We start from the raw sequence: 27,349 nt of genomic DNA, 5'->3' as shown, positions 1-27,349 counted from the left end.
CAGTAGGGACAACAAAGAAGGTCACAGGATGTCCTGTTCTGCAGGCTCTTTCAGGTACCAGACAAGTTCCTGCAAAGAGTACTATTAGAAGTTCCTCTATTCCCTAACATCCTATTAATATTATGCTTGTGACAGACAGGAAACCACATTCCTAATCACATTCCAAGCTCCACCGGGGAAATTAAAAGGCTTAGCCTCTCAGTGGACAGTGAACCAGTTCAATAATTTACTGTGAACCAGTACTCTGCATTTATTATTTGGAGTCAAAGTCACCCAATGTCATAAAGCTAGTAAGTGAGAAAGTCAAGATTTGAACCCAGGATGTCTGAATTGTGGAGCTCCAAATAGCCCACTTTCAGAGTACTAGCTTTAGAGGAGGAATGACCCAAAAAGCTCTTGTTCAGGGACTGATGGATTCAAGAAATTGTTAGCTAAGCATATTCATAGTGTAGACAAGAGAATGTGAGCTGACCTAAAAGCCAAAGCACCCAGCTGGTGCCTCAGTGATTGGGGTAAACATAACCCTTTGTGCCCATGTGCTAAAAGCACTTGGAAAACTGCATGCTTTTGAAAGGTAGCCTAAACTTTTAAAATATAATCTGAAACTCAGATTTCTCACTAAATAATGTCACATAGCCTCTCAAGGGAAATATAACAAAAGCGTAGACAAAGAACCAGGTTTCAGAGTGGTACCAGGAAGCAAGGGGCAAGGACTGGCAAAAGGCAGAAAAGAAAAGGTAAAAGGCAGGTTTAGCAGTCCTGAAAACGCCCATAAAAAATTTTTTTTAACAAATCTTATTTAAATATTAAATCCAAGACCAGCTATAACAGGCAGACCTGCCCATAATGAGCTTGCCCTGACTTAACCATTTTGCCCACATATAAATGCCTGAAATGCTAAAAAGCAAATCAGGGAAGCCACTTTCTGATAGGGCAATGTCCGGAGAGTACACGTAAACCCCTCTGGGTCAGATGCAGCAGCTCTGAGTGGGTTATGGCACGTGGGGAATAATGTGTCCCCTCGTGACAGCCTGGGATGCTGCACATACAGAGCTGGTTTTGCCTCAGTCTTCCCATTTGACACTTTAAAACATGGTATACCAACAGATTTTTTTTTAACACTGTCACCAAAAATGATAATATATTTATGATAAGATGTATTTCTGATAAAATCTTGCCAAGAATGCAAGTTGCTGGTTGAGAACTGTTACGTGGTTTGTCAACAAAATGGGAGGAGTAATTGTAAGGCAATACTAGAATAAATAATTAGGTAAATTACATGTAATGATATTTTTATCAGCTTTAAATCACCTATTGCTACCACTAATAAAGGAGGAAAGCACTCAGTAAATTCTATTTCCCTTTCCTCTTCTAAACATCCATGAATGAATATAGGCTTTAAAATACACTGAAATCTTCTTTTGGTCCCTTGTAGCTTCAACCAGATTTTCTTTCCTTTTCTGATCATAAAAATTTCCTTTTCCAATCACGAAAATTTATCAGTTTGTGAAAGCATCTTGACAGACTCATGAATCACAGCTTTAGCAAAGCAGTGTTTGAGCTATCTCCAAATGTATTCATATTTTTTTAAAAATTTTTAATGAGAACGCAATTCCTAGGAGCAATGAAATGGATAATGAGAAAGCAGTGATGTTTTTGGCTGCAATTAGAGTCATGATTGAATATGTAAGCTTCTGTCAGAATTAGAAAATGAGCATTTCTTTTTTAAATTTCCCTACACCAAGTTTTCCAAATCCACTGTGCAAGCGTGGACCATCCTTTTTCTGCAGAAACTCTCACCCTGACTCTCCTCAGCTCCAGGGTGTTTGGAAGCTTCCCTTAGCCACTGCCTCAGCTGCTATAAGAGTGCACTGGGAGGCTGTGTGTCATTCATGGCCTTAAACCGAACTGACTTTCCACCCTGCTAAGCTCCTTCTGTGATTGGGCTTGTAAGTCATTTCCCAGTGGATGACTGTGTGGCGGCCTGGACTATGGGGACAGAGTAGCCAGTGTGTAAAAAGAGAACAGATGCCCAGTGAGAGAATCCAGGCTCTTCAAACAGAGGCAACTTTGTCGCCTCAGCCAACACAGCTGTGATATGTGGCTTGTGCATGGCTCTTTGTGGCTATATGAATAGGAATGTTCAGGTTTATTTGGGGGAAAGGAGGGCAAGTATGGGTTGCTGGAGGGTCTGGATATTTGAAACAGGAGCTTTCAAAATAAGGTCTCAGTCACCCCCTAAGCAACATGAGTAGTTTGAAAACTTGGATTAATTTTCTTGTTGCTCTGACTTTTTTGATTAAAAAATAAGTAGAAAACTATCAACTCGGCTAAAAATGAAAGGACCTCATTCATTCAGAATTTTCTAACAAGTGCACTGTGGCTGGACCTTGACACAATTTTTAAAAACCATCTATTCAATAATAATATTTTAAGCCCTGACACTTGTTTTCTCACAAGGAACACAGGCAGGATTTACAAATCATTTAACTTTTCATTAAATTTGGTCTCAAAAAATCTGCACCAACCATTATTGAGAATCATATGATATGCTTAAGTAATCAAAGAGCAATTCTTAAAAATGTTATCCAATTCAGACTTCCCATGTGCTACCAATTTCTCAACCCCATGCTGCCATATAACACACTTACCTGGGAGACCTGTAGCTCCGGGCAAGCCCTTAGGACCTCTTCCTGGAGGGCCACGTTCCCCCCTTTCTCCCAAGTCACCTGCATTTCATTAAAGAAATGTTATTTTTCTGTATGCTTATAAAAAGAAAGGTTGTAGTAAATATGTAGCAAGGAAAAACTTGAGTCAATTATATGAAGAGATCTAAGGGGAAAAAATCTCAGATAATCATATTCATCAAATGATAAACAAAATCATCAAGTGATCAACATTCACCAAAATAAAGAATTAATGGCTACCTCCTTAACATGATAAAATATAATATTTACCTCAACCCGAAAGTTAGCATAATGCTTATGAGACACACGAGAAGCAGTTCCATTACAGACAGATTACAGAGATGCCCACTTTATCACTATTATTTGTCATTTGGTTTGGCAGTCAAAAACATCCCTGCTTTCAAGTGATATGATATGATATGAGTGTATGTCTTAAATCATTGAAAATCAACTCAAAGTCTACTACAAGCAATGACAGAATTCATTAAAGTAGCAAGATAGAAAATTAATATATGAAAATCAATAGTTTTCATATACACAATCATCTGAAATCAGATGTAGTAAAAAAATATCCCATTTATAATAGCAATTAAATTAATAACAAGAAATAAGTTTTATCAGAAATATGCAAATCCAACATTACAAAATTAACATTTCTAAAGAACACAAAAGGACATGTTCTTAGATGGAATGACATCATCACAAAAAGGTGTGAGTTGTCCCTAAGCTGAAGTTTTATCATGATCCCAATAAAAAAGATTTTTTTAACCAGAAATGGGGATTCTAAAGTTTATACAGAAAAACACATAAGCCAGAGTAGCTACAAAAACTCCAAAAAGCTACCCAAAGGGAATTAATCCCACCATATATTAAACCAATTAAAATGGTGTAGTGCTGGAACATGGATAGACCAGTGAAGCCGCCCAAAAACAGGCTCCAATATATATAGGAATTTGTTCTTTAATAATGTGCCATCTTAAAGTGGGAAATAGTCAAACAAGTCAAAAAATGGTGTTGGAAAAAGTGGGAAGCCAGTTGGAGAAAAAAAAATAAAGTTGAACTTGTTCCTCACAACATAATCCAGGATAAATTACAAGTGAGTCAAATATTTAAATGTATAAGAACCAGAAGAAAACAAGGGAGAATTATTTTATAACTTCAGATTTGAGTTGGCCTTTCTGTTATGATTCAAAATACGAAAAGATCCTAAAATCAATATAAAAACTTCAACAACAGTAAAAAAAGAATATGTAAGCAAGAAAGTCACTAAAAGGAAACAAATATAGCTCTGAAATATATGAAAAAATCCTTGATTTCACTTTCACATCAAAATACATGGAAATTATGAATAACGTGAAAGCTACTTTGAACTATAAGATAGGCAAATATTCCAAAGTTTAATTAAACATATGCTAGCAAGTCTGTGGAAAAAGATATTATTATAAATTGCTAATAAAACTGTAAATTGGGACATTCTCTTGGAGGATAATTAAATAATATCTATCAAAATTACAAATGGTAGTACCATTTTACCTGGCAATTCCACTTCTAGGAGTTTATTGTAGAAAAACAGAGGTTATGTTGATATTTACACAAAAATGAAATATACAGTGTTGTTCACTGCAGCCTTGCCATATGGCAGAAGATTGGAAACAAAATGTCCATGAGAGGGTTAAATGTACTACAGTACTTCCATAGAATGGCATACTACGCAGCTATAAGGAAGAACCAGGAAATTCTTCAAAACGTTCTCAAGGCATATTGTTAAGTGAAAAAAAATCAAGGTCCAGATCACTACTAAAGGGCAATACAACTTGTTTCTAAAGGGATATGGGGAATGTATGTAATTATATATTGTATATAATCACTGGTAAGGATATTTAGGTAACTAATAAAAGGGATTACCTAATGGGAAGGATAAAGGAATCTAGGCAGATGGGAGGCAGGAGTGGGGGAAAAACTCTTCACTAAATATCTTTTTGTGTATTTTTAAATTTTCAAACACTGTAAATTTAGTGTTACTGAAAATAAATTAATGAATTTTCAAGATTTAAAATGTGCTGTCACAAGTGCCTACATTTCACTTGTGATTCATTATTTACAGGGAATATGCTTTGGATTGCAACCAGCCATGTGTATTTGCAAGACAGTTGATTGAATTTGGGGATTCAGCAGCCACAGAACCAAGTTTCATTAATTATCCTGGCCCCTGCAGAGAAACCCAGAAACTTGGCCTCATTAACAAAGTGCCCTAATACCTAGTCAACTGGTCCTAAATGATGTTTACAGATCCTAATAGAAGTCATTATTCTACTATCCCATTGGTATAGTATTATATTATATTATATTATTATCCTTCTACTCTTTTAGAAGATGTGGTGGCATTTTGCAACAAATCTATACATAATAATTTTTCCAAACATTTGTATCAGCTCAACTTTATTCAATATTGAGTCGTTTGTTATAATTTTTAAAAAAGCATACATGCCAAAATAGTAAAAAAAAAAAAAAAAAAAAACCTCTAATTATTAAGTGAATGTTTAAATAGCCACCATACTTTGATTTTATCTGTGAATGCCCTTGTATGAATATTTTTATCATGAATCAACTCTATTTTAAAAACAATTTTAAATTTATATAAATACTGTGTAAGGATATAGAGCTCAAGTTGAACTCATATTCACGTAAACTATTTTTTAACACTTATCAATATGGCCTTACTATATTAGGAAGATACGATAATTAGCATTTTAAAAACTAACAACTTAAACGCTCTTGTTAACTTAGCAATTTAAATGTCATATCACTGTAATTCTGGAGGCTAGCAATGAAAAGAGAACTAATAAATGTGCCACATTTTCTGAAGATATGAGATGAAGATTATAAATTAAACAGTAACTTTCATGCAGACAGTGAAAGTTAAACACATTCTAGCGTGAAGCCACATCAACTTTAAAATGTTGCTTGCAAGGAAGAAAATCTCATTGCTCCACAGTTGCCATTTATTTCATTTATTTGAAAGGTGTAACTGATACTCTGACCCCACGCAAGCAGATTAATCCAAAAAAAGTGTTAGTCACAGTAATGATATGTGTATTTGCTCAAGCCTTCATTTACATATTGCATCTGTTTGACTTATGCTAAAATATCTATATCTATATATATCTATATAAAATTAATTCAAACCATGAATATTTAAAAACAGTGCTTATGACAAAGAAGACTAATACTAAGCAAAGTGAACATAAAGCCAATAAGATATCTCTGTTTCTGCTTGAGTATACATATAAAAATGTACATGTCACATAGGTCTTGACCCTAACATGTTTTTATAATATTGCACAGAGCATGTCGATAAAAACAAAAATATATATAAATGATTTGAGTATGATTTCTGGCATATTTCTACTAGCTCCTACTGAAAATGTTTCACTGTGTTTTGCGGACTAATTTTTTAGGAAAAAAATGATTTTTATTAAAGACAGCTTGAACTGCTAAAAACTTTGGTGAAATTTATTTGTTCATTATTTATGTAGTAATTTCCTTGGAGAAAGACTCTCAAAGTAATATGGCGAGCAAGACTCAGGCTGTCCCTTCTTTATTAGACATGGGACAGAGGCAGCAGGTGACACTGAAATACATCTCTAACTAGCTGGACACTTAAGTTTCAAATACTGGAGTATTTGTTCTCAGGGAAATATTGATCTGTAACCTTTGGCTAATGGGATACTATATGTTTTCAATTAAATATCACTGTTATAATGTATGCAGTAGGACGAGAAAGGTCAAGTCCGGTTACCTGGAACCATACCTTTCCAAATTTGTGACAGCACTGATTGATAAAATCCCAGGATAGTACTCCTTTCTTCCCACACCCCAAATTTCAAGAAGTAAAACAGAGAAGATGCTGCTTTAAAGGAACCCAGTGATGATAAAGGGATGGAGGAAATTAGGGAGAAAAAGTCCTTTAGAAAAAAGAAAAAGACTATCTCTTTTGGATTATAGACTGTGTCATAAATGCTGAAGAAAAATTAGGGGGAGGTCCCTTATACAATAAAACTATGCTTGATGAATAAACTCTGTGCCAGAAGCATTTTCCAGGTTCCATATATATAAATATATTTTTCTTCCCTTCAAAATAAGGTTCATCTGCTGGAGCCAACTCAGCCCAACGCAGTCACCATCCAATGCTGCTATTAGCTTCCCAGGATGCTTCCTGAACATTTCGCCCCTGTTTTCTGTGGTTCCCATCCCTGATTGTACATTAAAGTCACATGGGGAATGTTTTTAAATCCTGCTGCTCAGACCTATTAAGTCAAAATCTCTGGGAATGTGACCCAGTCGTGGACAGGTCTTAAAGCTCCCCAGGTGATTCCACAGTGCACCCCGGCCTGAGAAACACAGATTTAGGCAGACTCTACTTGCATAGCAAGCAGACACAGACATTCTTATTTCTTAGAAAATAAGATCAGATTTCAGGTGCACTCTCTTACTAACTCAAAGTTAAGTTCTATCTCACATATGGAGATTTCCTTTAAGCCAAAGAAAATAGGGCTGTGATTTCTATAGTCCCTACAAGGTGTTTCCTTTCAGCAGGAAAATGGGAGACTCCTCTACACTGGGGCATTTAGCAATATCAGATTCATCTGGAGGCTTGTTAGACCACAGACTACTGGCTCCCCCTGCAGAGTCTCTGATCAGTGGGACAGGGGTGGGCTGGAAAATTTGTATTCCAAAAAGGGTCCCTGGTGGTACTGATGCTCCAGTGAGCACTCTCTCAGAACCACAGCTCTAAAAGGAACTTATAAGAAAGGCTGAGGAATCACAGTGGGCTCTGATACAACAGAACCAGCTAAGTCAACGATCCACTTGAGGCACCAGAATTTCTTGGAAATTGTGAACAGAATGAATAGGGTCTAAGCACAAAGAGAGTACCTACTCGTAAGTTCCTGAATCAGTAGCTAAAAGTAGGACAAAGATGAGTGGCTATGTGATTCTTTTAAAGAAACTACTCGGTTCTCTGAGATGAGCTCTGAGCTCTCTCCATATTTGATTTTATCCAGCCTCTGAAAGTTTGGAAATTGTGCCAGCCTTACAAGAGGCTCCAATTAGGGTTCATTTTTTCACATACAGCAATGCACATGCCAAAAAAAATCAAATATAATTAACAAAATTGTTCCAGCTGAAACCATCGTTAGCCAAATACATCAGCAATTCATTTATAGATCCAAAAAGGCAGCTTGCTTGTCCTCTGACCCTTCACACCATAATATTTATCCCTAATTGGAGCACCACCATTAAAAAAAAAATCCTTTCTCTTGTTTCTGACGCCACATCTTTCTGAAGTTCCCTAGAAAGCGGTCACTCACTCATGATGTAGAAATTCTTCATTTTGTTTAGCCTTCTCTGTAAATTATCCAGGACACACACCAGCCCCAGCTGACATACTTACCTCAATGAGCAAACACCATGTGAGGCAACCAGTCCTCCTGGAAGTCCTGCTTAATACCTAACACATGATACATTTTTTTTTCAAAACACTGATTTTTTTTAAGGACTTAACTTGCTTTAAATAAAAGGGGAAGAAGCAAACTTTCTCACATTCCCTCACATGGTAAAGAAGGAAAAAAGTTCAATAGCACTTCAGAGCTGGAAAAAAATCCATCAAAACCAAATATCCAATGTCACTTTTTAAAAGAAGAGGGAGGCAGCTTCAATTCATGATGTAATTTGTCTTATGACCTGCTAACAAATGCTGTTAATTTAATGGATACAAACAGTCTAAGGCTGGTTGCCACCTTCCAAGACCTCTACAATGATTTTAGAGTCTTAAAAAAAAAAAAAAAAACCACTGAACGATCATTCTTTAAACTTTACAAGATCCTGTACAGTTTATTTTGAACTATGACAGGCATAGGGTAACTGAAAGAGATCAGTACTAAAAACCAAGGGACTTTAATTCTAGTTTTTGGTCTCCTATTGTCTACAACAAGTTAAAGAGGATGTTGTATAATAGTTTCCTGATCTTTACCATCACCACGGAATGATACATCTCCTTATCTCACAGGATATCTGGAGCTTGGAAGGATGTATAGATACATCTGAAAAAGGACAGCGTGTGTTCTTTTATTCCACCTGGGCAAAATGTCTTACCTTTAGGCCCCCTCAAACCAAGAGCACCAGGGGGGCCTTTAATGCCTGGGAGGCCACGAAGTCCCATTTGGCCTGGGAAACCATTCTCTCCAGGAGGTCCTGGGGGACCAGGGGGCCCAGGCCTTCCAGGGAGTCCAGAGGCTCCTGAGTCTGGTCGCTTGAGACTAGCAGCCATCTCAGCAAGATGCTCTAAAAGATAATAAACAAAACAGCCCAGAGAAGTCAGAAACATGAAAGTAAATTCAAAGTAAAAAGGGGTATTTCAAGTGTCTTTTTTTCTGTATGTGTCACCAGAGCTTCAAAATTGGTAGTGAGAAGTGAATAAAGTTGGATCATTTTTCCATGGACTTTCTGCCAAGAAGCTTCACTGGTGCTGTTTTATTCAGCTCTCCCTGGATATATTTGGTCCTGCTGTTCTGAGACAAGGGGAGGGGGGCTAAAAAAAAACATACACGGCAAGGCTTTCGGGTGAGCAGTGTTCTCAAAGGATGAGTGTGTCACCTGAGTCTTGGCTGGTTATCTGAAAACCCAGGACGGGAAGAAAATTAGTTTCTTAGGAAAGGTAGAAGTGGATGTCCAGAAGCTTTTTAAAAGCCAGGGACATTGTCCAGAATTAGTACTGAGAGAGCATTTGAGACCTAGCCCCACATCTTTAGTTTGAAGATACTGAGTGACCTAAAATATCCTGAGCATTCACGACTTCTTATAAATTCCCCTCTCAAAAGTTTTTTCATGCTTGGAATAGACAACAGACATTAAAAATAGCCTGCTTCGTGGGAATGTTCACAGTCTGTCTTAAAAATTAATAACTATGTGGGCGTTCTCAGAAACCATTAAATAGATTAAGAATCATCCACGAAACCATGAAAAGCAAGAAAACTTTCCTATAAAAATACTCTGTGGGAAATATGCCAGTGCAATATTTTTTAAAGGTGTGAAGGAGATTATGAATTGGAAACAAATTTCTAACCAACATTTTAAAATTGTTTAAATGTGAACATTCTTGTTTGCCTTATGTAAGTAAGAGTTAGCATAAAATTATAATTTTCTAAGGATGTAATGTTTAAAATTGAAATATCCTTTCAAGATTAAATGTCTGCAATGTAGAGACTTATATTGGTTTTCAAATATAGAAGTGACACTTCCATCCTGGAAAACTCTATAAGTGTACTAGACGAATCAGACTATCTTATGAGCATACAAAAGAAGAGTATTTATCGTGACAGAATTAGTTCCAACCAAATTATTTGTTAGAAGGACCCAATTTTACAGGATCTCCCCCAATTCCTGTCTCCCCAGTTTCTCCCTTTCCTATATGATAGTAGAACTAGACCAATTCTAAAACAGCTATGGCAAATAGCAAGTGCTATAGCCATAGTTGTATTTAATTTTTTTTAAGATTTTATTTATTTATCCATGAGAGACGCAGAGAGGGGGGGGGGCAGAGACACAGACAGAGGGAGAAGCAGGTTCCATGCAGGGAGCCCAATGTGGGACTCGATCCCAGAACTCCAGAATCACACCCCGAGCCGAAGGAAGACACTCAACCACTTAGCCACCCAGGCATCTCTCCATAGATGAATTTAGATAAAAGTTAGCAAATGTAAAAATATATCACCATTTGGGTAAAATAGGAGTTACTGATTTTCTACATATGTGATACATTAGTAGAGATAATGTCCTTTATGCTTCTTATGGGCATGAAGACTGTCAATTACCTCACAGAGATAATTGTGAAGATTATCTCACAGAGAGAGCCAGAATCAGTACCAGGTACACACTAGGTGGAAGGATGTTAAGGAGGGGAAAAATACCTGAGAATCTCTGTTCCTAAGGGGGAAAAAGTGCACATGTATGCATGCTTTCTTGTAAATTAACCTCCTTGGCAAAAAAAAAAAAAAAAATACAGGTATGTATGCAAAAAAGCCACTGAGAACAAAAATAGACTAACCCAAAGGCACCTGGGTAATGCATTCAGTTAAGCATCTGACTCTTGGTTTTGTTCAAGTCATGATCTCAGGGTCCTGAGATCCACCCCTGCATGAGGCTCCATGCTCAATGGGAGTCTGCTTAAGATTTTCAAGATTTTCTCTCCCTTTCTCTCTGCCCTTCCCCTTGCTTGTGTATGTGTTCTCTCTCTCTCTCTCTCTCTCTCTCTCTCTCTCTCTCTTTCTCAAATAAATAAATAAATCTTTTTTAAAAATAGGCTAACCTAGAAAGACAACATTTTTCTTTGAGGTAATATGCCATTCTGTGACAACAAATTAGGTAAAGCAATTAATACATTATTCAAAACCTCTCACCTTTATTTTTTTATCAAATATATTTTTCCACTATGAGTTCTGGGTCTTCTTTTTTAAAGATTTTTAAAATTTATTTATTTATGAGAGACAGACACAGAGAGAGGCAGAGATATAGGCAGAGGGATAATAAGCAGGTTCCTGTGGGGAACTCAATGCAGAACTCGATTCCAGGACCCTGGGATCATAACCTGAGCCAAAGGCAGAGGCTCAACCCCTGAGCCACTAGGCATCCCCCAAATCTCCCACCTTTAAAGCACATGAAAAGTCAAGATATTATGATTTATTTACCTTGCATGACTCTCATGCAAACCTGCTTAATGTGCTGATCTGTTGGTGCTCTACCCTGAGACAGGAAAAAAAAAAAAAAAGACGGTTTATACACAGAACCATAAAGAAGACATTGTTAAATCGTAACCTGACAGACTCAGCAAGAGGCCAGGTGGCTGGATTTACAAGAGAACTCGCCCACACTGCTGAGGAGCTGCTGTCTGGGCTAGCCTGGCTCCCCACCCCTTCTGGTGCTGTGAGAAGTCTAAGTCTAAGTCTGGTGCTGCTCTAAGTCTCCAAAGGGAAACCCCAGGGAATGCCAACTACTCACTGGAGGACCCTGGATGCCGGGCAGGCCAGTGGCACCCTGCTCTCCTTGCACACCTCGTGGTCCAGGCGGTCCTCTGGGTCCTTCCTCTCCAGGAAGCCCCCGACTTCCTTCAGGCCCCCTCAAGCCAGGCTCCCCAGGGTTACCCACCTAGAACAAAATGGCACATTTTAAAACCAGGGCTATCCACAAGTAATGTGTCTGCTTAGTATTAATATAAGACTTACATGAAATTTTGGGTTTGCCAAGAAATGTTTGTTCAGAGGTTACAAATTCTCAAGGTAAAGACACAGAATGCCACAGTGTCTGAGATTTCCAGTTCAAATAAAGTTTTTCAAAACTTTTCTTTTTGGTACAGTTATTGTTTCAAAATGTTAATTGCAACAAGACATTTTTAAACTACATTCTTTATACTTTAAGCCACTTCCTAAGAACAAGTTAGTTTTTAATAAGACTTGATAACTTTCTCTGGCCACAAAAAAAGCCACTGAGTTCATACAAGACATGTTACTTTGTATCATCAATACAGAAAGCCTAAAATAGTTTTATAACACTCTGGAGAATTTGAAGAAGCAGATGTAATGAGGAATTATAAAATACTAACATTAACTAAATACATTTAAAATGCTGCACTTACAATGAATACACTTAAAATATTGGAACAATGAGTGAGTCCATAATTTATCTAAGTCTTGCGGAAGTTAAAAATCTAAATAATACAGAAGTTAAAAAGTAAACCAACTATTTCCTTAGCACAAAAGCATATACTGGTTAGATTTCTGTTCTGAAAGCAGACCACTAAAAGCATTTTTTTAAAAAATGTCCCCATCCACAAGAACTGCTTTAAAATGAGATTAAATTAATTGACTTTCTGTTAAGCTACCTCTGGTAGAATTTATGGAATAGTAGTTACAGTGTGCCATTGTTTATAGAATAAGAATGAGAAGATAAAAGGACAGGAGGCATTAAGAGAGTGCTAGTGCTCAAGATAATGTCTATAAGGCAACTTAATCCTGCTTCTTTCTCATATGCAACATTTTCCTAGAAAGAGTTAACTCCTTCAAACAGACATTTTAAGCTGAAGGAAAAAAGGTGATGAGGCAGGGTTTTCACTAGACACATTGGAATAAAGCTCAGCAAGTGTGCTTTTTCAAATCTCTCTTTATGCAAAAAACTGATACTCATCTAAATCGTCAAAATAGTTTCTATGAAGAAATTATGGCTTAAAGGACTTGGCAAAATATGGCTGTCATCCTTTGTTGTTGGCTGTCAACAAGAGAGAGCTAAGGGTGTGCTGTGGAGGGTTTGGACTTGTCAGATGACTACAGTGTAAAACTGTAACAACTATTAAAACAACCCAGAGAAGCCAAAATTAATTTGCAAATGCACTAAAGAACTGGAAGAAAACAAAGGAGACTAAATCAGCCTATCATCTTGTTGACAATGTTTGAAATACTCCCAGAAAGCGGGATGGGGCATTTTTGATGAAGAGATCAAGGACCAACATGGCCAGGACATCTCAAGGACTGCAGGTCTTTGGAAAGAATTTCTCAATTGAGTGGTATACTGAAGTAGAAACTGGGGTACAGACTTCACCTACTATCAGATTTGTCCCTACTGAGATTACTGAGCAAGGTGAACATGTGTCTGCTAGTAACCATTTCCCATGACTTCGGGACAACACACTTCAGCTGCATCAGAATTACGTGGGTAGTGTCAGAGAAGAAAGAGGTAGGGAGGGAGGTGATAAATCAAGAGTTAATTCCTAGTAATATACCCAAATTTAAATGAACTTAACTCGTTTTGATCACTGCATTGTTCATTCACTTTTTCCTCTTACAGCTTGAATTCCTACCATTGAACATCACTGATTATTTCTAGATAGTGACATTGGATTTCTATTACCACATCCTATCAAGGTTTACTCTTTATATTTCTTCTCAATCCTAAACCGTTTCTGTCAAAGATTCTTAGGTGTAAAGATGTTACTTGAAGCCCGGGACTGTCAGTGGTGTTTCGAGGCAATTTGTAAACAGGTGAGTTAATACAGTATAATAGTTTCCATCTCAGGGATATGTAAAGAGCCCAGGGCTGGCACTGCAACCAAGTCTGGGATGCGGCATCCTCTGGGAGAGAGTTGAGCTGAGGATCCGGGCTAAATGCCTAGGCAGGAGACAGCTATTCTAAGGAAAGAGGAAGAGTGTTCCAGGCTAGGAGAAAACACAAGGCATTAAACAGCATGCCAAGTAAAAACAACTGCAAACAGATGAAAGTAGAGATGAAGTTGGCAAGGCAGAGACCACTTCATCAAAGACTTTGTATATTTTAGTAAAAGTCAGATTTTATTCTATCAAATGTTATTCCTGAAGGGCTTATGCAGAGGAGGGATAAATAATGGGCTTTATCTTTTTTCTAGATGACACTGGCTGCTATGAGAATAACATTGTACAGGGGCAGAGAGGGTGGAAAAGATTCCAGAAATAGGAACTGAAAGATGAACTGGGAGCCAGTGGTAGCGGTATTTGTGGTTAAGGTCTGAGCTTCATCTTTTCCTTATACTTTCTTAAATTTCTTGTTGTATTAAACATGCATTCCTTTTAAATTAGTGAATCATCCCAGGTTTGCTAGTTCTCTAGTTGGTCCTATACTTGGTTCTATTAAATTCATTCTAGCAATTGGTCCTATTATCGGTTCTATAATTCTGAATACATCTAATCTCTATGGACATCAGTTTAGTGCCTATAATGATGAATTAAATGAGATTATCATTTTCTAGCTTTAATAATTGTCTATTATATTTTCTTATGCATTATGACTTTGTTGCTTCCCCAACTAGAACACACGGGAGGTTAATAAAATTACTGAAATATTTTCAATGGTATGACTGCCACTGAAATTCATTTATACTCCTGTCACCACAAAGGGAAAGTCAGTTCCTTTAAAATTTGTGAAAGAAATTGCTGTGTATACTCATTGAGACACTTGTGATAAAAAGTTCCTTTAGAATGGATTAATTCAAAAGGCAGATCCATTTACACTATTGTGAGTTGTTTGGGGTTTTTTTCCCCTATGGATGAATCTATTACTTAAATAATAAATTTAGACATTAATTTCCTTGAAGGTTAGTCCTTTAAGAATTGAATTTTATAGAGTGATTGCATAAAGAAGAACCTTGCATTTTCTATAGCTTTATTGATTCTTTTATTTTTTTATACCATTATTGTCCATTGTACTTACAGATCCCTTTGGTCCAGGTAATCCTATCTCTCCCTAAATCAATAAAAAAAAATTATATTAGAACAATGCATTCACATTTGATGGTTTACTAAAAATATTTAAAAGATTATTGTGCTGCTAAAATCTATAGAAAACCATACAAAGATGAACTCTGGCACTGCAGAAAATCATGAGATTCAAAATTTGGATTCTAGTCCCAGTTCACTTAACTTTGTGAGCTTTGTAACCTCCTAGCCTTTGGCTAACTTATCTGTTAAATAACGGTCTTGAATCAGAGCTCTACAAGCCTCCAACCAGATCTAAAATGCTGTATTGAGAATTAAAATGCATTAGTCAAAAGATATTAAACTAGTATGCTGTTTCAAAACACAGTAGGTATTCAAATCTAATGTCTGGGCAGCCTGGGAGGCTTAAAGGTGTAGCGCCGCCTTCAGCCCCGGGCGTGATCCTGAAGACCCAGAATCGAGTCCCACATCAGGCTCCCTGCATGAAGCCTGCTTCTCTCTCTGCCTGTGTCTCTGCCTCTGTGTGTGTGTGTGTGTGTGTGTGTGTGTCTCATGAATAAATAAATAAAATCTTAAAAAAAAACAGACTTTCTCACAGCCTGTGTTTATAAAATGAAATAAAATAAACCTAATGACTTCATTTTTGAACCTCTAATAGTATTTTAACTCATCCCCAAACATCTATCAAATCAAATATGCATGATTTTATGCTTAAGAAAGAAAATTAAGAGAGGAAATCTCTAACTCCTAATTCTAGATATGAATTCAGCTCAATCAGTTCATCTCTACTACAAAACAATGATCTAAAACATCCTCTTAGCCCATAAAATGAAAATTTTTAACAGAAAATAAAATAATCTTTTTTTCAAATTTACTTGGTAAAGAGCTTTGCCTAATTCAGATGTTACATTTATATTAGCTCTAAATCCTGAAAATCTGAATAAAGCAACATTAGTAGAATTTTTTCCTGCCCTAAGTGCTCTCTGGGACTGTTTTATGAGAACTGGCACCATGCCAAAGGACCAAACTTAAGTTTACACATTAGGTCATGTTAGATTGTGTCAAAATCATAAAGATGAGCCAGAAGATCTAACAGTTCTGGCAGTAAAGATAATTTTTTCTCATTCTTCCTTCCTTCCTGGATATTTAGCAGTAGCATCCTCTGGAGACAGAGGTCACTTCTTTGGCAGCTTTTAGACCATGGAAAATACCCACAGTCAAACTTGTGAGCCACAGCTTTCTAACAATAATAAAATTAATTTTGTTTCCACAACAGGCACTATTTATAGACTTTCTATAGTCATATAAGAATCACTTTGAATGTCTAGCTGTAAAGCCACAAGAAAGTCACCATCTATAAGAGAACACCTTGTTCTCCAAAGCCTTAAAGCCACGTCTATCAATTTTGGGGTGATTACCCTCTGCTTTACTTGAACTTGGCTGCACTTCTGGGGAGTCATTAATTGGTTTACATAAGAAACACCATAGCCACTGAAGAAGTCAGCAAGGGTAACAGTATCAAAGAAAAGAAAAATTATGTTTCTGATAAATTAGAAATCAGTACAGCTTATCATTAAGCAGAACCAAATGTCTTACAAGTTCACCCCTTTCTCCTGCTTCACCTTCTTCACCAGAGGAACCCTAAAAATTAAGATTAAAAGTCACATTTTTTAATTCTTAGTCCCTTGCCTCAGTTTTAACCAGTCAACATTGATAAGCATTACTAAGTGCCCACAGCGCCCCCCAGATCATGCAGAAATTCGAAATGCTCTCAATCACTTTTCAATCTAGCTGTCAGTGCTTAGTCCAAATCAGAAAAGAGCCTAGAGAAAAGACAGAAGGTAAGGTTGAGTTTTTTCTAAATTTAAGGATTAATGCTTGTATCCAGCAATTTTGTGTAATTAACTAATCCTTGAAGAAAGGCTTTAACTGTAGAAAGAGGAACCCAGAGAAAGGACTGACTCTAATTCATATTCATAGTTTATTTGTTAAGGTCTTAATACAGAAAACCTCAAAATATGATGATGGGGCTACAGAAGGCTCCATCAGTCCCAGGTCAATCAATCTGGTGAATGAGGGCCAGGGACACTCTTTTCCATGTGTAGTCTTGGAGGCAGAGCCATCATCAGCTCCAGCATATTAAAATAGTAGGTAAGGTTATAGACCAAACTAAGCTCTAAATTTCACTCACTATGAAGCACGTTGAGAAACACTGCTAGCCTCATCTTTTAATTAGAACCCATAAACCGGCTGGTAAGTACCCCTGCTGCTGAGGCACATTCATGCACAACACTGACTGCATCCCATACTCTTCTCATAGGACCTACCCGTTCACCTTTTGGACCAGGTTCACCGACTACTCCCTGTAATGAATAAAACATAACACTTTTTCAGTATTTTGACATTTTCAACTATATAATTTCAAATGAACCAACTTCCCTTATCAAGCTGGTAGATAAGAGCAATTATGAATAATGCAACAGATTAGGACTTGCTCTTGTCCTCACAACAAACACAGGGCTCCATGCTGGGCACAGAATCTATTTAAAAAACAAAAAAAATCAGGATAACCTAACAACAGTCAGGTAAGACCTGAAGAAACTGACCATTGTCCAAAAGTTGGCAACATGGGTATTCTCTGATCATGTTACATAAAATTTGGTAGGAATATAAATTTAAAACTAAACAGGAAGTATGATTACAACTGAAGTTTTTACTTTTCTCAACTTTTAATTTTTCCTTCTAATAAATTACTATATTAGATTTTTTTGCTTCTTAATCTCAACTCTCAGTAATTTAGACACCTTTCTTGATAGCTGTCTATGAGAATTGCTATAAAAATCTCCACCATGGGATCCCTGGGTGGCGCAGCGGTTTAGCGCCTGCCTTTGGCCCAGGGCGCGATCCTGGAGACCCGGGATCGAGTCCCACGTCGGGCTCCCGGTGCATGGAGCCTGCTTCTCCCTCTGCCTATGTCTCTGCCTCTCTCTCTCTCTCTGTGACTATCATAAATAAATAAAAATTTAAAAAAAAATAAAAAAATAAAAAATCTCCACCATGCCAAAAGCAACCTTGGTTTCTCCATATACTAAAAATCATGCTTCTCAATAAGAACCTTTTGGGGGGCTAGATATCTTACCCTGTCACCTTTCATTCCAGGAAGTCCAGGGGGGCCAGGCAAGCCAGGGAGGCCAGGACTACCAAGAGAACCCTGAAAGACAAACACAGTGTCTCCAGAATCACTGCAACACTGCAGGCACACAAGGCAGAAAAAAAACGTTGGGTGTGTTGACTCCTGTCTAAAATAAATGCACTGTGGTTGGTTTAACTCTGCTCCTCAAATCTCCCTGTCTCTCACACTCTCAGGAAAAAATAGGCCAGTCCCTCCACCCCTCTGTCCCATCTCTGAGGTTCTCAATTCCTGGGCTTGCAGTCCTTCTCAACAGTGGGCTCTTTCAGTGGAGTCCCTGCAATGGGACTTCTCTCACTGTGTAAACAAGCACTGCTCAAGAAGTAAAAGGCAGCATTCACGCATACTTCTCCTCAATTCCAAGAACAACCAAAGGCCAAATGTACCACTTCATGTCTCTCCTGATTTCAAAATGTATGCTACAAACCACACTGATTAAAATACCCTCTGAGAGTATCCTAGATATAATTTGAAATATTACATTTACATTTTCACACATTCACATAATAAGAGAAATCAAGTAAAGATGATTAGATCACCCTTTATACATTGTTCTTTTCTCCTTCCTTATTTTTAAAAATTGGTTGTGTTTTTTATAAAGCAAATAAACCTCTGGAGACTAGAAATATTACTTACCAGTTTACCTGGTAGTCCTGGGGGTCCCATTGGTCCTACTTCCCCTCTACTGCCCTGGAAAAACACAAACATGCCTGTCAACTGGATAGTTTGCCAAAACTCAAATGCTTAATTACTATATCAGTAAAATAACACTCTACTTAGGTTTTTGTTTAAGTACACAAGTCATTAAAGTATTTTCCCTATCTTCTCCTGAAGGCAGAGATCTTTACACAAAATGCCTATAGCCTCCCCAGTGTTTATCCTTTGATGAATGTGTTAATGCTGTTCCTTGTGATTATAGCCCATTAGACAAAAATGATGTCTGCTACATTCTGTGAAGTCACAGTAATTTTCAGCATCTAAATCACAATATAACTTATATTATGGTTATCTGAATACATGTTTTATCTTTTCATTTAGATTGTGTTCTTGAGGTATAGGTATATCAATTTGGAATTCCACCTAATGCCTAAAACAGAGAGTAAGTTTCAGGTCTACAGGATATTTTAAAGCAGCATCTGGCAAATAATCTTGAACTGCAAAAGAGTGGGGAAAAAAGAGAAACAAGACAGAGATGTTTGCCTTTAAATTACTAATGCAACTTCAAAAAGACAGAGATAATAGAAATTTACAAAGTTTCTGACATACAAAATTCTTTGTTCTACTCATTCTTGTTCTAAACATGTCTTAAGAGATTAAATAAACTTTGAAAGTATAGTTTATAATGAAAATACACCAAAAGCAATATATCATTTTGCGAGCCAATTTCAATTCTTTATTTGAAACTCGAAGCCCTTTGAGAAAAGGAGACACATGAATTCTTCAATTTCTTTCCCCAAGAACCTCATACAGTTTTATGCAGTCTGACAAAAGCTTGTTTTATTTCTAACACATATTCAACTAAACTTAACATGAGGTTATTGGATAAATAATCACATTTCCTGGATGGAGTTTATAAAAAGGAAAGTAGTCTTTGGAGTTCATTTTACTTTTAAATGATATGACAACTTCATATTATTTCTTGTTATTTATAAATGCTTCTGCTAAGACTATCCTGATCTGGCCCATATGCTATTCATTTGTCTCTAAGTTGAACCAAGTGTCAAAATCCATAATCCTTCTGAACTTTCAGTTTCTTTACAGGATAAAAAAATGTCTGCCAAATTACAAGTCTCTAGTTTGAGCTATAATTAAGTGGTAGTTGTTTCAAATGACTTAGAGGTGATTTAAGTGAAATGCTCTTAAATACTTTCCAAAATTTTTATATATAAGCAACCTGTCTAGTATGTAAGTTTGAATGATACAATACACTGGCGCTTAACCCTTGTGAGCAGCTTCAAAGCCTGAGGCAGAGTTCTATGAGGATGGGCACTTGAAAGATGTAAGACCAGATGATAACCAGCCACTGTGATAGATTCTTCTATCCATAAACATTGGGTTTTGCCCCACTAAGTTAGCCCACCATTTGAAAGTTCAAAACAGATTTTCTTCAGCATATCTGCTCTGTTGGCATTTTCAAGTAATTTCTGAACTGCATCATAATTAAGATCCTAAAGGTCATTGGGTTAATATGACTTTAATTCAAAGAGAAGGGAAACTAACTAACCCTCTCTCAGTGATTCCCAACTGTGGCTGTGCATCAGAATGCCCCAGAGTGTTTTGGAAATATATTTCACTAGATGTCTTCCACCACTCCATCTCCCTGTTCCTCCTTCTAGCTTCCCTTCTCTCCCCTAGATTCTTATTCTGTGGTTCTGAGGTCAAACTCAGGAATCTGTTTGGGTTTATATTGTGTTCATTTGTCTTCACCAGCTTTACTTAGGCTTTTGTTAACTTCTCATTACTATGTTGACTCCATAAACATAAAAATTTAAAATTTGCTAAATATATCTTGTACCATTAGAATTGAGCAAGCTAACTTTAAATAAAAACCATGCTACAGAGCCTTGACTTGAACTGTCGAGGCATGGGTGGGTGGAGATGAGGCCACAGGCACTGAGCCCCACTGCCAGGTCTGAAGCCTGGCCCCACCATTCATCAGCCAACTCCAGCCCCTCAAATTCACCTCTGTGCCTCAGTTTCCTCACCTGTAAAGTAGGGATAAAAACAGTTCCTATCTCATAGGTTTTTTGAGAGGATGTAATAGATATATAAAGCACTTAGAACAGTGTCTGAAGCATAGTAAACACTATGAAAACATTAGTTATTATTTTTATCCAAGGTTTTACCCAAGAACTATAGAAATCAGTCAAAATTGTTTTTTTTTAATCAAATGTTTAATTAAATGTTCTTTACCTTTCAAAGCTCCCAAGTTTCTTTAAAAGCACAAGTTGCTCTTGGCAAAACAAAAACAAAAACAAAAACAAACAAACAAAAAAGTCTCTAGTCCTCATTTCTCCAGTTTCTGTCAAGACCCCTGATCACCAAGAAGCAATCTTCTTCTTCTTCTTCTTCTTTTTTTTTTTTTTTAAGAGAGGGAACGGGAAGGGGCAGAGGGAGAGAAAGAATTCCAAGCAGGCTCCACCCCCAGTGCAGAGCCTTATGAAGGGCTCAGTCTCACAACCCTGAGATCAAAACCTAAGGGGAAGTCAAAAGTCAGTTGCTTAACCGACTGAGCCACACAAGCACCCCAAGAAGGCACCTTCTTTATAAACAAGTACTAGGAGCTATTTTGTAAAACCCATTTCAATAAATACAAATAATCCCATTTGGAAGTCTCCTTTTCAAAGTGGAATTACTAGACTTTTAAAATATCACAGAAAAAAATCTATTTCATTATACTTGTGTTGTCATAATTATTTCACAAAAAAAGAAATTCAGATTTTATTCCATTGTGCTCTAGGTTGTGATGGTGGTTGTATTTGCCTGATTACCCAAAATGCTAACTAGCTGAAGAATGAACATTATTCTTAGTACCATGCTAATTTTAGAAGTGAGAAATTATAAATCATTATACTTAGTCTGAATTATATACTTAAGTGCCTCTCTCTGGGAAAAAGGATGCTGATTAACCCAAAAGATCAATTATGATTTCTACAGATTGTTGCTTTTACAAACATATCTTCATATTAACATCGTAAGATCATATTAGTCCTACTACAATGATAATTTTTAGGCTTGCCACAAAGATATTTTAAAAATCTATTTCATTTTACAGAATTGTAGAGTTTGTATTTTTCTCTGATGTAGGTTTAAATATTCTCTCACACACAGAGGCAGATCAAAATCTATAACCATCACAGCTGCTTCACAAATTATTGACAGGGATAATATTCCATGGCCTGAGTGGCACAGGAATGCAGTTTCAATCATTCAACAACACACCATATGGGGACCTCTGTGCTCAGAACTGTTGGCAGTAGGGTGAGGATGGGACTTCAAGAGAAAATGAGGGAGGATTCTGTACTCCAAGAGTATATAATCTTCAGAAAACTGGAAGTAGATCAGCATGGCACTCATCCCAGTCAGAAACATGATAGCAGAGCAAACACAACTCACTCAGCAAATCCCTGGCAAGTTCTGGGAAGCCTAAAAGAGGGAAATGGACCAGGTGCCACTGTATCCAAGGCCCCAGCCATTCTCCTCCTGAGGAGTCACTCAAATCCAGGTATAAACCAGTAGAGTGTGACTGAGAAAGCCAGAAGCACGATCCAAGTGGTAAAGATATGTGCTCACATGTAATTACTGGAGGTGACAAAAAAAACTCCAATATGTTTTGCTGTGGCACTGGCCAAAGGTGTTAGAACAATGGTTTCAAAGGGAAAAACCACTTAATTTCAAAGACATGCTCCAATTAGCCCTGGTCCATTAGTAGAACACATTAGAAATAGGTTTTTGCTCCTTCTACTCAGCTTTTCAACTTGACATTTGCAGGAAAAACTGATAAAACTTGTAAGGAATAGTTGAAAATGTGTGAATTTATCTATGAAACTAAATTTAATGATGTAAAATGAAAGAATAAATGTATTTTTCAGTGAGTAGATTTGGTGTTAAAACTCTGCTCCAGAACCATAATACTTATAACCTCTAATGACACTTTTCTGTAAAATTTATAGTAGGTGAGAAGTCAATTATTACTAACATAAGCAGTATAGCAAGATTTATTATACCTCCAATTCAATTCATTTTAAGAAATATTTATTGAGCACCACCTTGGAACAGGCCCTAAATGAAGATATGTAGGGAAGACAACAGTGGTCAGAGGTGTCCCTGCTTCCCTGAAGATTCCACAGCATGGAGCAAAAAAGAGGCCAGGGTTACAGGGTTTCAGAATAAAGAGGGAACACATCTACTTGGTGGATAGCGCATAACCAGAGATGGTTTCACTGTCGAATTAACATTTCAATTGTTGAATTAACATTTCAATTACATCTAAGAAAGTATATGGGATGTTGAGTCAGAGAAATGAAGAAAAACGCCACTTAAGGGCAGTACCACAGGAGAATACAAGCAGGCTGAGAAGCACAGAGACGTTGGAGATTAGCATGGAGTCCAGTTTGACTTGAACACAGGCTCTGAGCCAGGCAGAAGTGATACATAAAACTAGGGGATAAACAGACAGTTTAAGATTTGGTACTTTCTTTTATTGCCAGTGGAAATCCCTTGAAGATTTTTAAATAAAGAAGAGAAGTGATGATAGAAGCTGTACTTTGAAAAGACCAATATGGCAATGTGTGAAGACTGAGATTGCTGCCATTCCCCAGGCCTTTGAAATTCTGTTTGAAACTTATTTGTCACCTTGACCATGGGAACCCTCCTGGAGTTCTAGGGTAGAGTCCTGGGGAGTGAAGAACCAGGGAAAGGAAAGATCAGCTGGGAAGGCAAATCAAGAGACACTGGATAATCCAAGCAGTAGCTGATGATCTGAGCCAGGATGGTGGAGGTGGGCTTAGAAAAAAAGAGTGAAATATAAGAGACCTGAAAAAGGAGGTAGTGTCAGGTCATGTTGGAGATCAAAAACATGATGGAAGAAGAACACCAAGGCTTTGAGCCACAGTGATAGGAGCAATGAGGATCTGGACACTTATAGAAACTCAAAAAAACTAAAACCTGAATCAGGCTCAAAGCTTACATAGGCATAATGGAACTGCCTCCCCTCACCTGAGAGAACTTAACACCCCCCCATCCCATTTCCTCCTGCAGTTCTACTTCTCATTCTTTATACATCCTGTGGCACTTAACCAATGATGGGCCAAGCTATCTCTACTGAGTCACTTTTTATGTTCAGTGCATGGTCCTAACATACAGCAGGTGTCCCTTCAATTTTATTGCTCTCTGCTCTTTATAAAGTGAATCTCAGACTTAATAGCCCCTCTCCCACACTGTTGAATCTTTCTGGACCAGTCATGTAGCATCTTAATTTTTATAGGAATATGATCTAGCTATAAACTCATTGCCTTGGCAATTTTTTAGAAGTATTTTAATTAAAAATTCACAGGCTTCAAGCAAGATAGAAGAAAAGGAGAAGTGAGCTCTAAGTGAGCAAGGAGGATTATGAGGAGAAGTAGCTAGTTTCTTTGGCTGCAGAGAAACTTCTGGAAACCACCTGATAGAGGTCAGTTGACAAAACACCTGTGAGAAGTGTCTCATGTCAAGACATCTGGAATATTTCATTCCCTTAAAACATGAAAATCATTATTCATCAAGCTCATGAAATGCTTTAAATGAAATAACAACAATATTTGGAAATGCTGCTGTATTCTCTCTTAGGAGTTCTTTTTGTTACCCAGCAGATTTTGAAAATAAGAACTTAAAATGAAGGCCAGAGAGAATTTTTTAAAGTTAACATTAAATACATAAGGTTTCATTTCCTAATCAGTTTCTCTCCAAAGGTTAAAGTGTATCTAGTGAAAAAATAAACATTGCTCTATGGGCTGCAAAACAGACACATTTACAAACTCATACTAAAAGAAGTCTGGCAGTTTCTCAAAAGATTAACCTTAGTTACCATGGGACCCAGAAATTCCACTCCTAGGTATTCTACTCAAGAGAAATAAAAACATGTGTCCAAACAAAAATTTGTAGAAAAATGTTCACAGCAGCATTATTCATAATAGTCAAAAAGTGGAAACAACTCAAATGTCCATCAGTGGATGAAAGAATGAAGGAAATGTGATATATCCATACAACTGAACATTAGTTAGCAATAAAAGAGAATGAAGAACTGATACACGCTACAGCATAGGTAAGTCTTGAAGCATGCTAAAGGAAGCCAATCACTGAAAAACTCACCTATTGTATGATTCCATTTATAAGAAATTTTTAGAACAGGTAAATCTACATGGACAGAAAGTGGTTAGTGGTTGCCTAGGGCTGAGAGAATTGGGGAGAAATGTTGAGTGACTGCAAGTGGACAGTTTGTTTTTTGAAAGATGAAAATGTTTTAAAATTTACTATGGTAATGGTTGCATAATTCCATAAATATGCTAAAAATCATTGAATCATATACTTTAAATGGTTACATTATATAGTATATGAATTATATCTCAGTAAAGGTGTTTTTTAACCACATTAAAATATTTCTTTCAATATGAGATGAGAGTAAAAAAGGGTCATCTTGCTTTTTAAAAATATTTTTAAATTTTTTTAAGTTTTATTTCCACCTTCTGAATTTAAAAAAGCAGATTGTATACATGAATAGCATTCCCATTTCACTCTCTTAACTAGCACATACTGAAACTTCAGGAAGCATACATGGATAAATGAATAAATGATTAGAAGGACACCCAGCAAAACCCTGAGAAGGCACTTAGGAAGGTTCTACAGAAAAGGAGTACTCACAGGAAGCCCCCGAGGTCCTCGAGGTCCCACTTCTCCTGGAGGCCCCTGTTGACCCTGTTATGAGAAAGGTGGGGAAAGAAAAAGTTAAAACTCCTTAATTTTTTGCTTAGTGATAACAACAGGTGATAACATAAGGAAAGGTAACCCATGTCATCTTACCGGTTTGCCTGAATTCCCCAGTTGACCAGGCTTCCCTGGAGCACCTGTGTTACCCTAAAAGTAAAATGCAACATTCAAAGTAATGCAGCATTTAATTATGCAAGTAAACATAATCATCACCCTGTCTTACCCAGACTGGGCATTTCTTACACCTAAATAGCATTATTTTCCCAATTTCACACTGAGAATTTGGGAGAGTATAGAATCTCCTTCTTGGTGGATACATTAAAGTTCTTCAGATTCAGGATACTGTTCTATTATTCCCAGAAGTATGATAAAGGTATCAAAAAATGTTCAAAAATGAAGGTCTTTACCCAGACAAGAATATACTATGAAGATTTTTCTTTCTCCACAATATTAATCCTATATGTCTTTCCTTTACTATTTCTATCTCCAACAAACTTCTTTGAGCCCTTTTACCTCACAATGACACTACTAAAATGAAAAAGAATCCTGTTAACATGTGGAATAAGATGTGCTGTTGAGAGGACCCTGCCAGCAAGCTCCAAGGAAAGCACACGTCTTGGGGTGCCAGCTCCACCATCAATCTCTCACAATCCACTTATCCACTTATGAGGGACTATCTCTGCTAAAGACACTGTGGACCTCGGTAATTGGAGAGCTGTAGCCATATAACCTCATAGTGACCAAATTCTATGTTATTCACATTTTATATATTTTATTTAAAGTAAAGCTTATATCTTATCCCTTTAGTTTTTCTTTCACCTGTTGTTTTTAAATGCTGTGATACAAGCGCTGGTTGATCAGACTGGGAACAAAATGTCTAATATCTTTTTAGTTTAAGCAAAATCATGTTAGTAATATTCACTGACATAATTTCTATAGCTTAATTTCCTTATTTTAACTGGCAAAGAGCAGTAATACTTTCTGTTTTATACTGGCAAAGGATGACACTTCAGGAAGGAAGTCTAATCAGAGACACTTTGTCAAAGTATTCTTTCTGCAGCTAGCAAAGAGGTTAGCATTTGAAGCCTTAAAGCCTTTCTTATTTCTCTTTAGGATAAAATAAAGTAAGCAGCTTGGAACTACTAAAAATGATAAATAGAACATATTAATGAAAACATAAAGAAATAGAGACAAGTTTTAATTAAAAAGTTTTCATCTCTTACCTTTTCACCAGCAACACCCTTTGCACCAGGAATTCCAGGTACACCCTAAAAGAGGGCACACAGGACATGGGATGAATCACTTCATCTGAGAATCTGGGAGATGCCATGCCCACTGCCCACTGCCGAGGGGCTGTCGGAGTCATGATGACACCAAAGCTTTAGTGTGAGGGAGATTCTTCCTACTTTCCAAATTATGAATGGTTATAGAACCACCCACAATTTAGAAGGCCTTACTTTACTCTATCTGGCTTGTTAGGTATGAACACCCTCAGGCAAATCCTACCTCTACACCAACGTTATTTTTCAAGCATGAGCTTCCAAATTATAATCCAGTCAGTGGGAGCTCCTAGCAGTATGACTCCTTGAACAGAATAACAAAATAGGGCCTATTGAAACGCTAACCCTTAAGTAGAAAAACAGTAAGGCAGGAGAATGCTGGCTTTAACTAAAACTTGGTACTCTTGGGAGTCCTAATGTTCTCTGATTATTTTA

General features: G+C 37.1%; 1 protein-coding gene across 1 annotated transcript in view; it reads right to left on the bottom strand.

Annotated features, from left to right (window-relative positions):
• Positions 1-27,349, bottom strand: part of COL9A1 (collagen type IX alpha 1 chain) — an 88,367-nt gene that overhangs the window by 5,541 nt on the left and 55,477 nt on the right. The window contains exons 26-37 of the mRNA XM_041766696.1: positions 26,858-26,902; positions 25,728-25,781; positions 25,569-25,622; positions 18,807-18,860; positions 18,120-18,191; positions 17,308-17,343; positions 16,577-16,621; positions 14,976-15,008; positions 11,742-11,888; positions 11,432-11,486; positions 8,841-9,029; positions 2,652-2,729 (exon numbers count right to left, since the gene is read on the bottom strand). Coding sequence (XP_041622630.1) covers positions 2,652-2,729; positions 8,841-9,029; positions 11,432-11,486; positions 11,742-11,888; positions 14,976-15,008; positions 16,577-16,621; positions 17,308-17,343; positions 18,120-18,191; positions 18,807-18,860; positions 25,569-25,622; positions 25,728-25,781; positions 26,858-26,902 — 862 coding nt within the window. The remainder of the gene's footprint in view (positions 1-2,651; positions 2,730-8,840; positions 9,030-11,431; positions 11,487-11,741; positions 11,889-14,975; positions 15,009-16,576; positions 16,622-17,307; positions 17,344-18,119; positions 18,192-18,806; positions 18,861-25,568; positions 25,623-25,727; positions 25,782-26,857; positions 26,903-27,349) is intronic.

The sequence above is a fragment of the Vulpes lagopus genome, chromosome 1 (assembly GCF_018345385.1).
Source record: "Vulpes lagopus strain Blue_001 chromosome 1, ASM1834538v1, whole genome shotgun sequence".
NCBI lineage: Eukaryota > Metazoa > Chordata > Mammalia > Carnivora > Canidae > Vulpes > Vulpes lagopus.
This window is presented reverse-complemented; position numbering and strand designations above follow the sequence as displayed.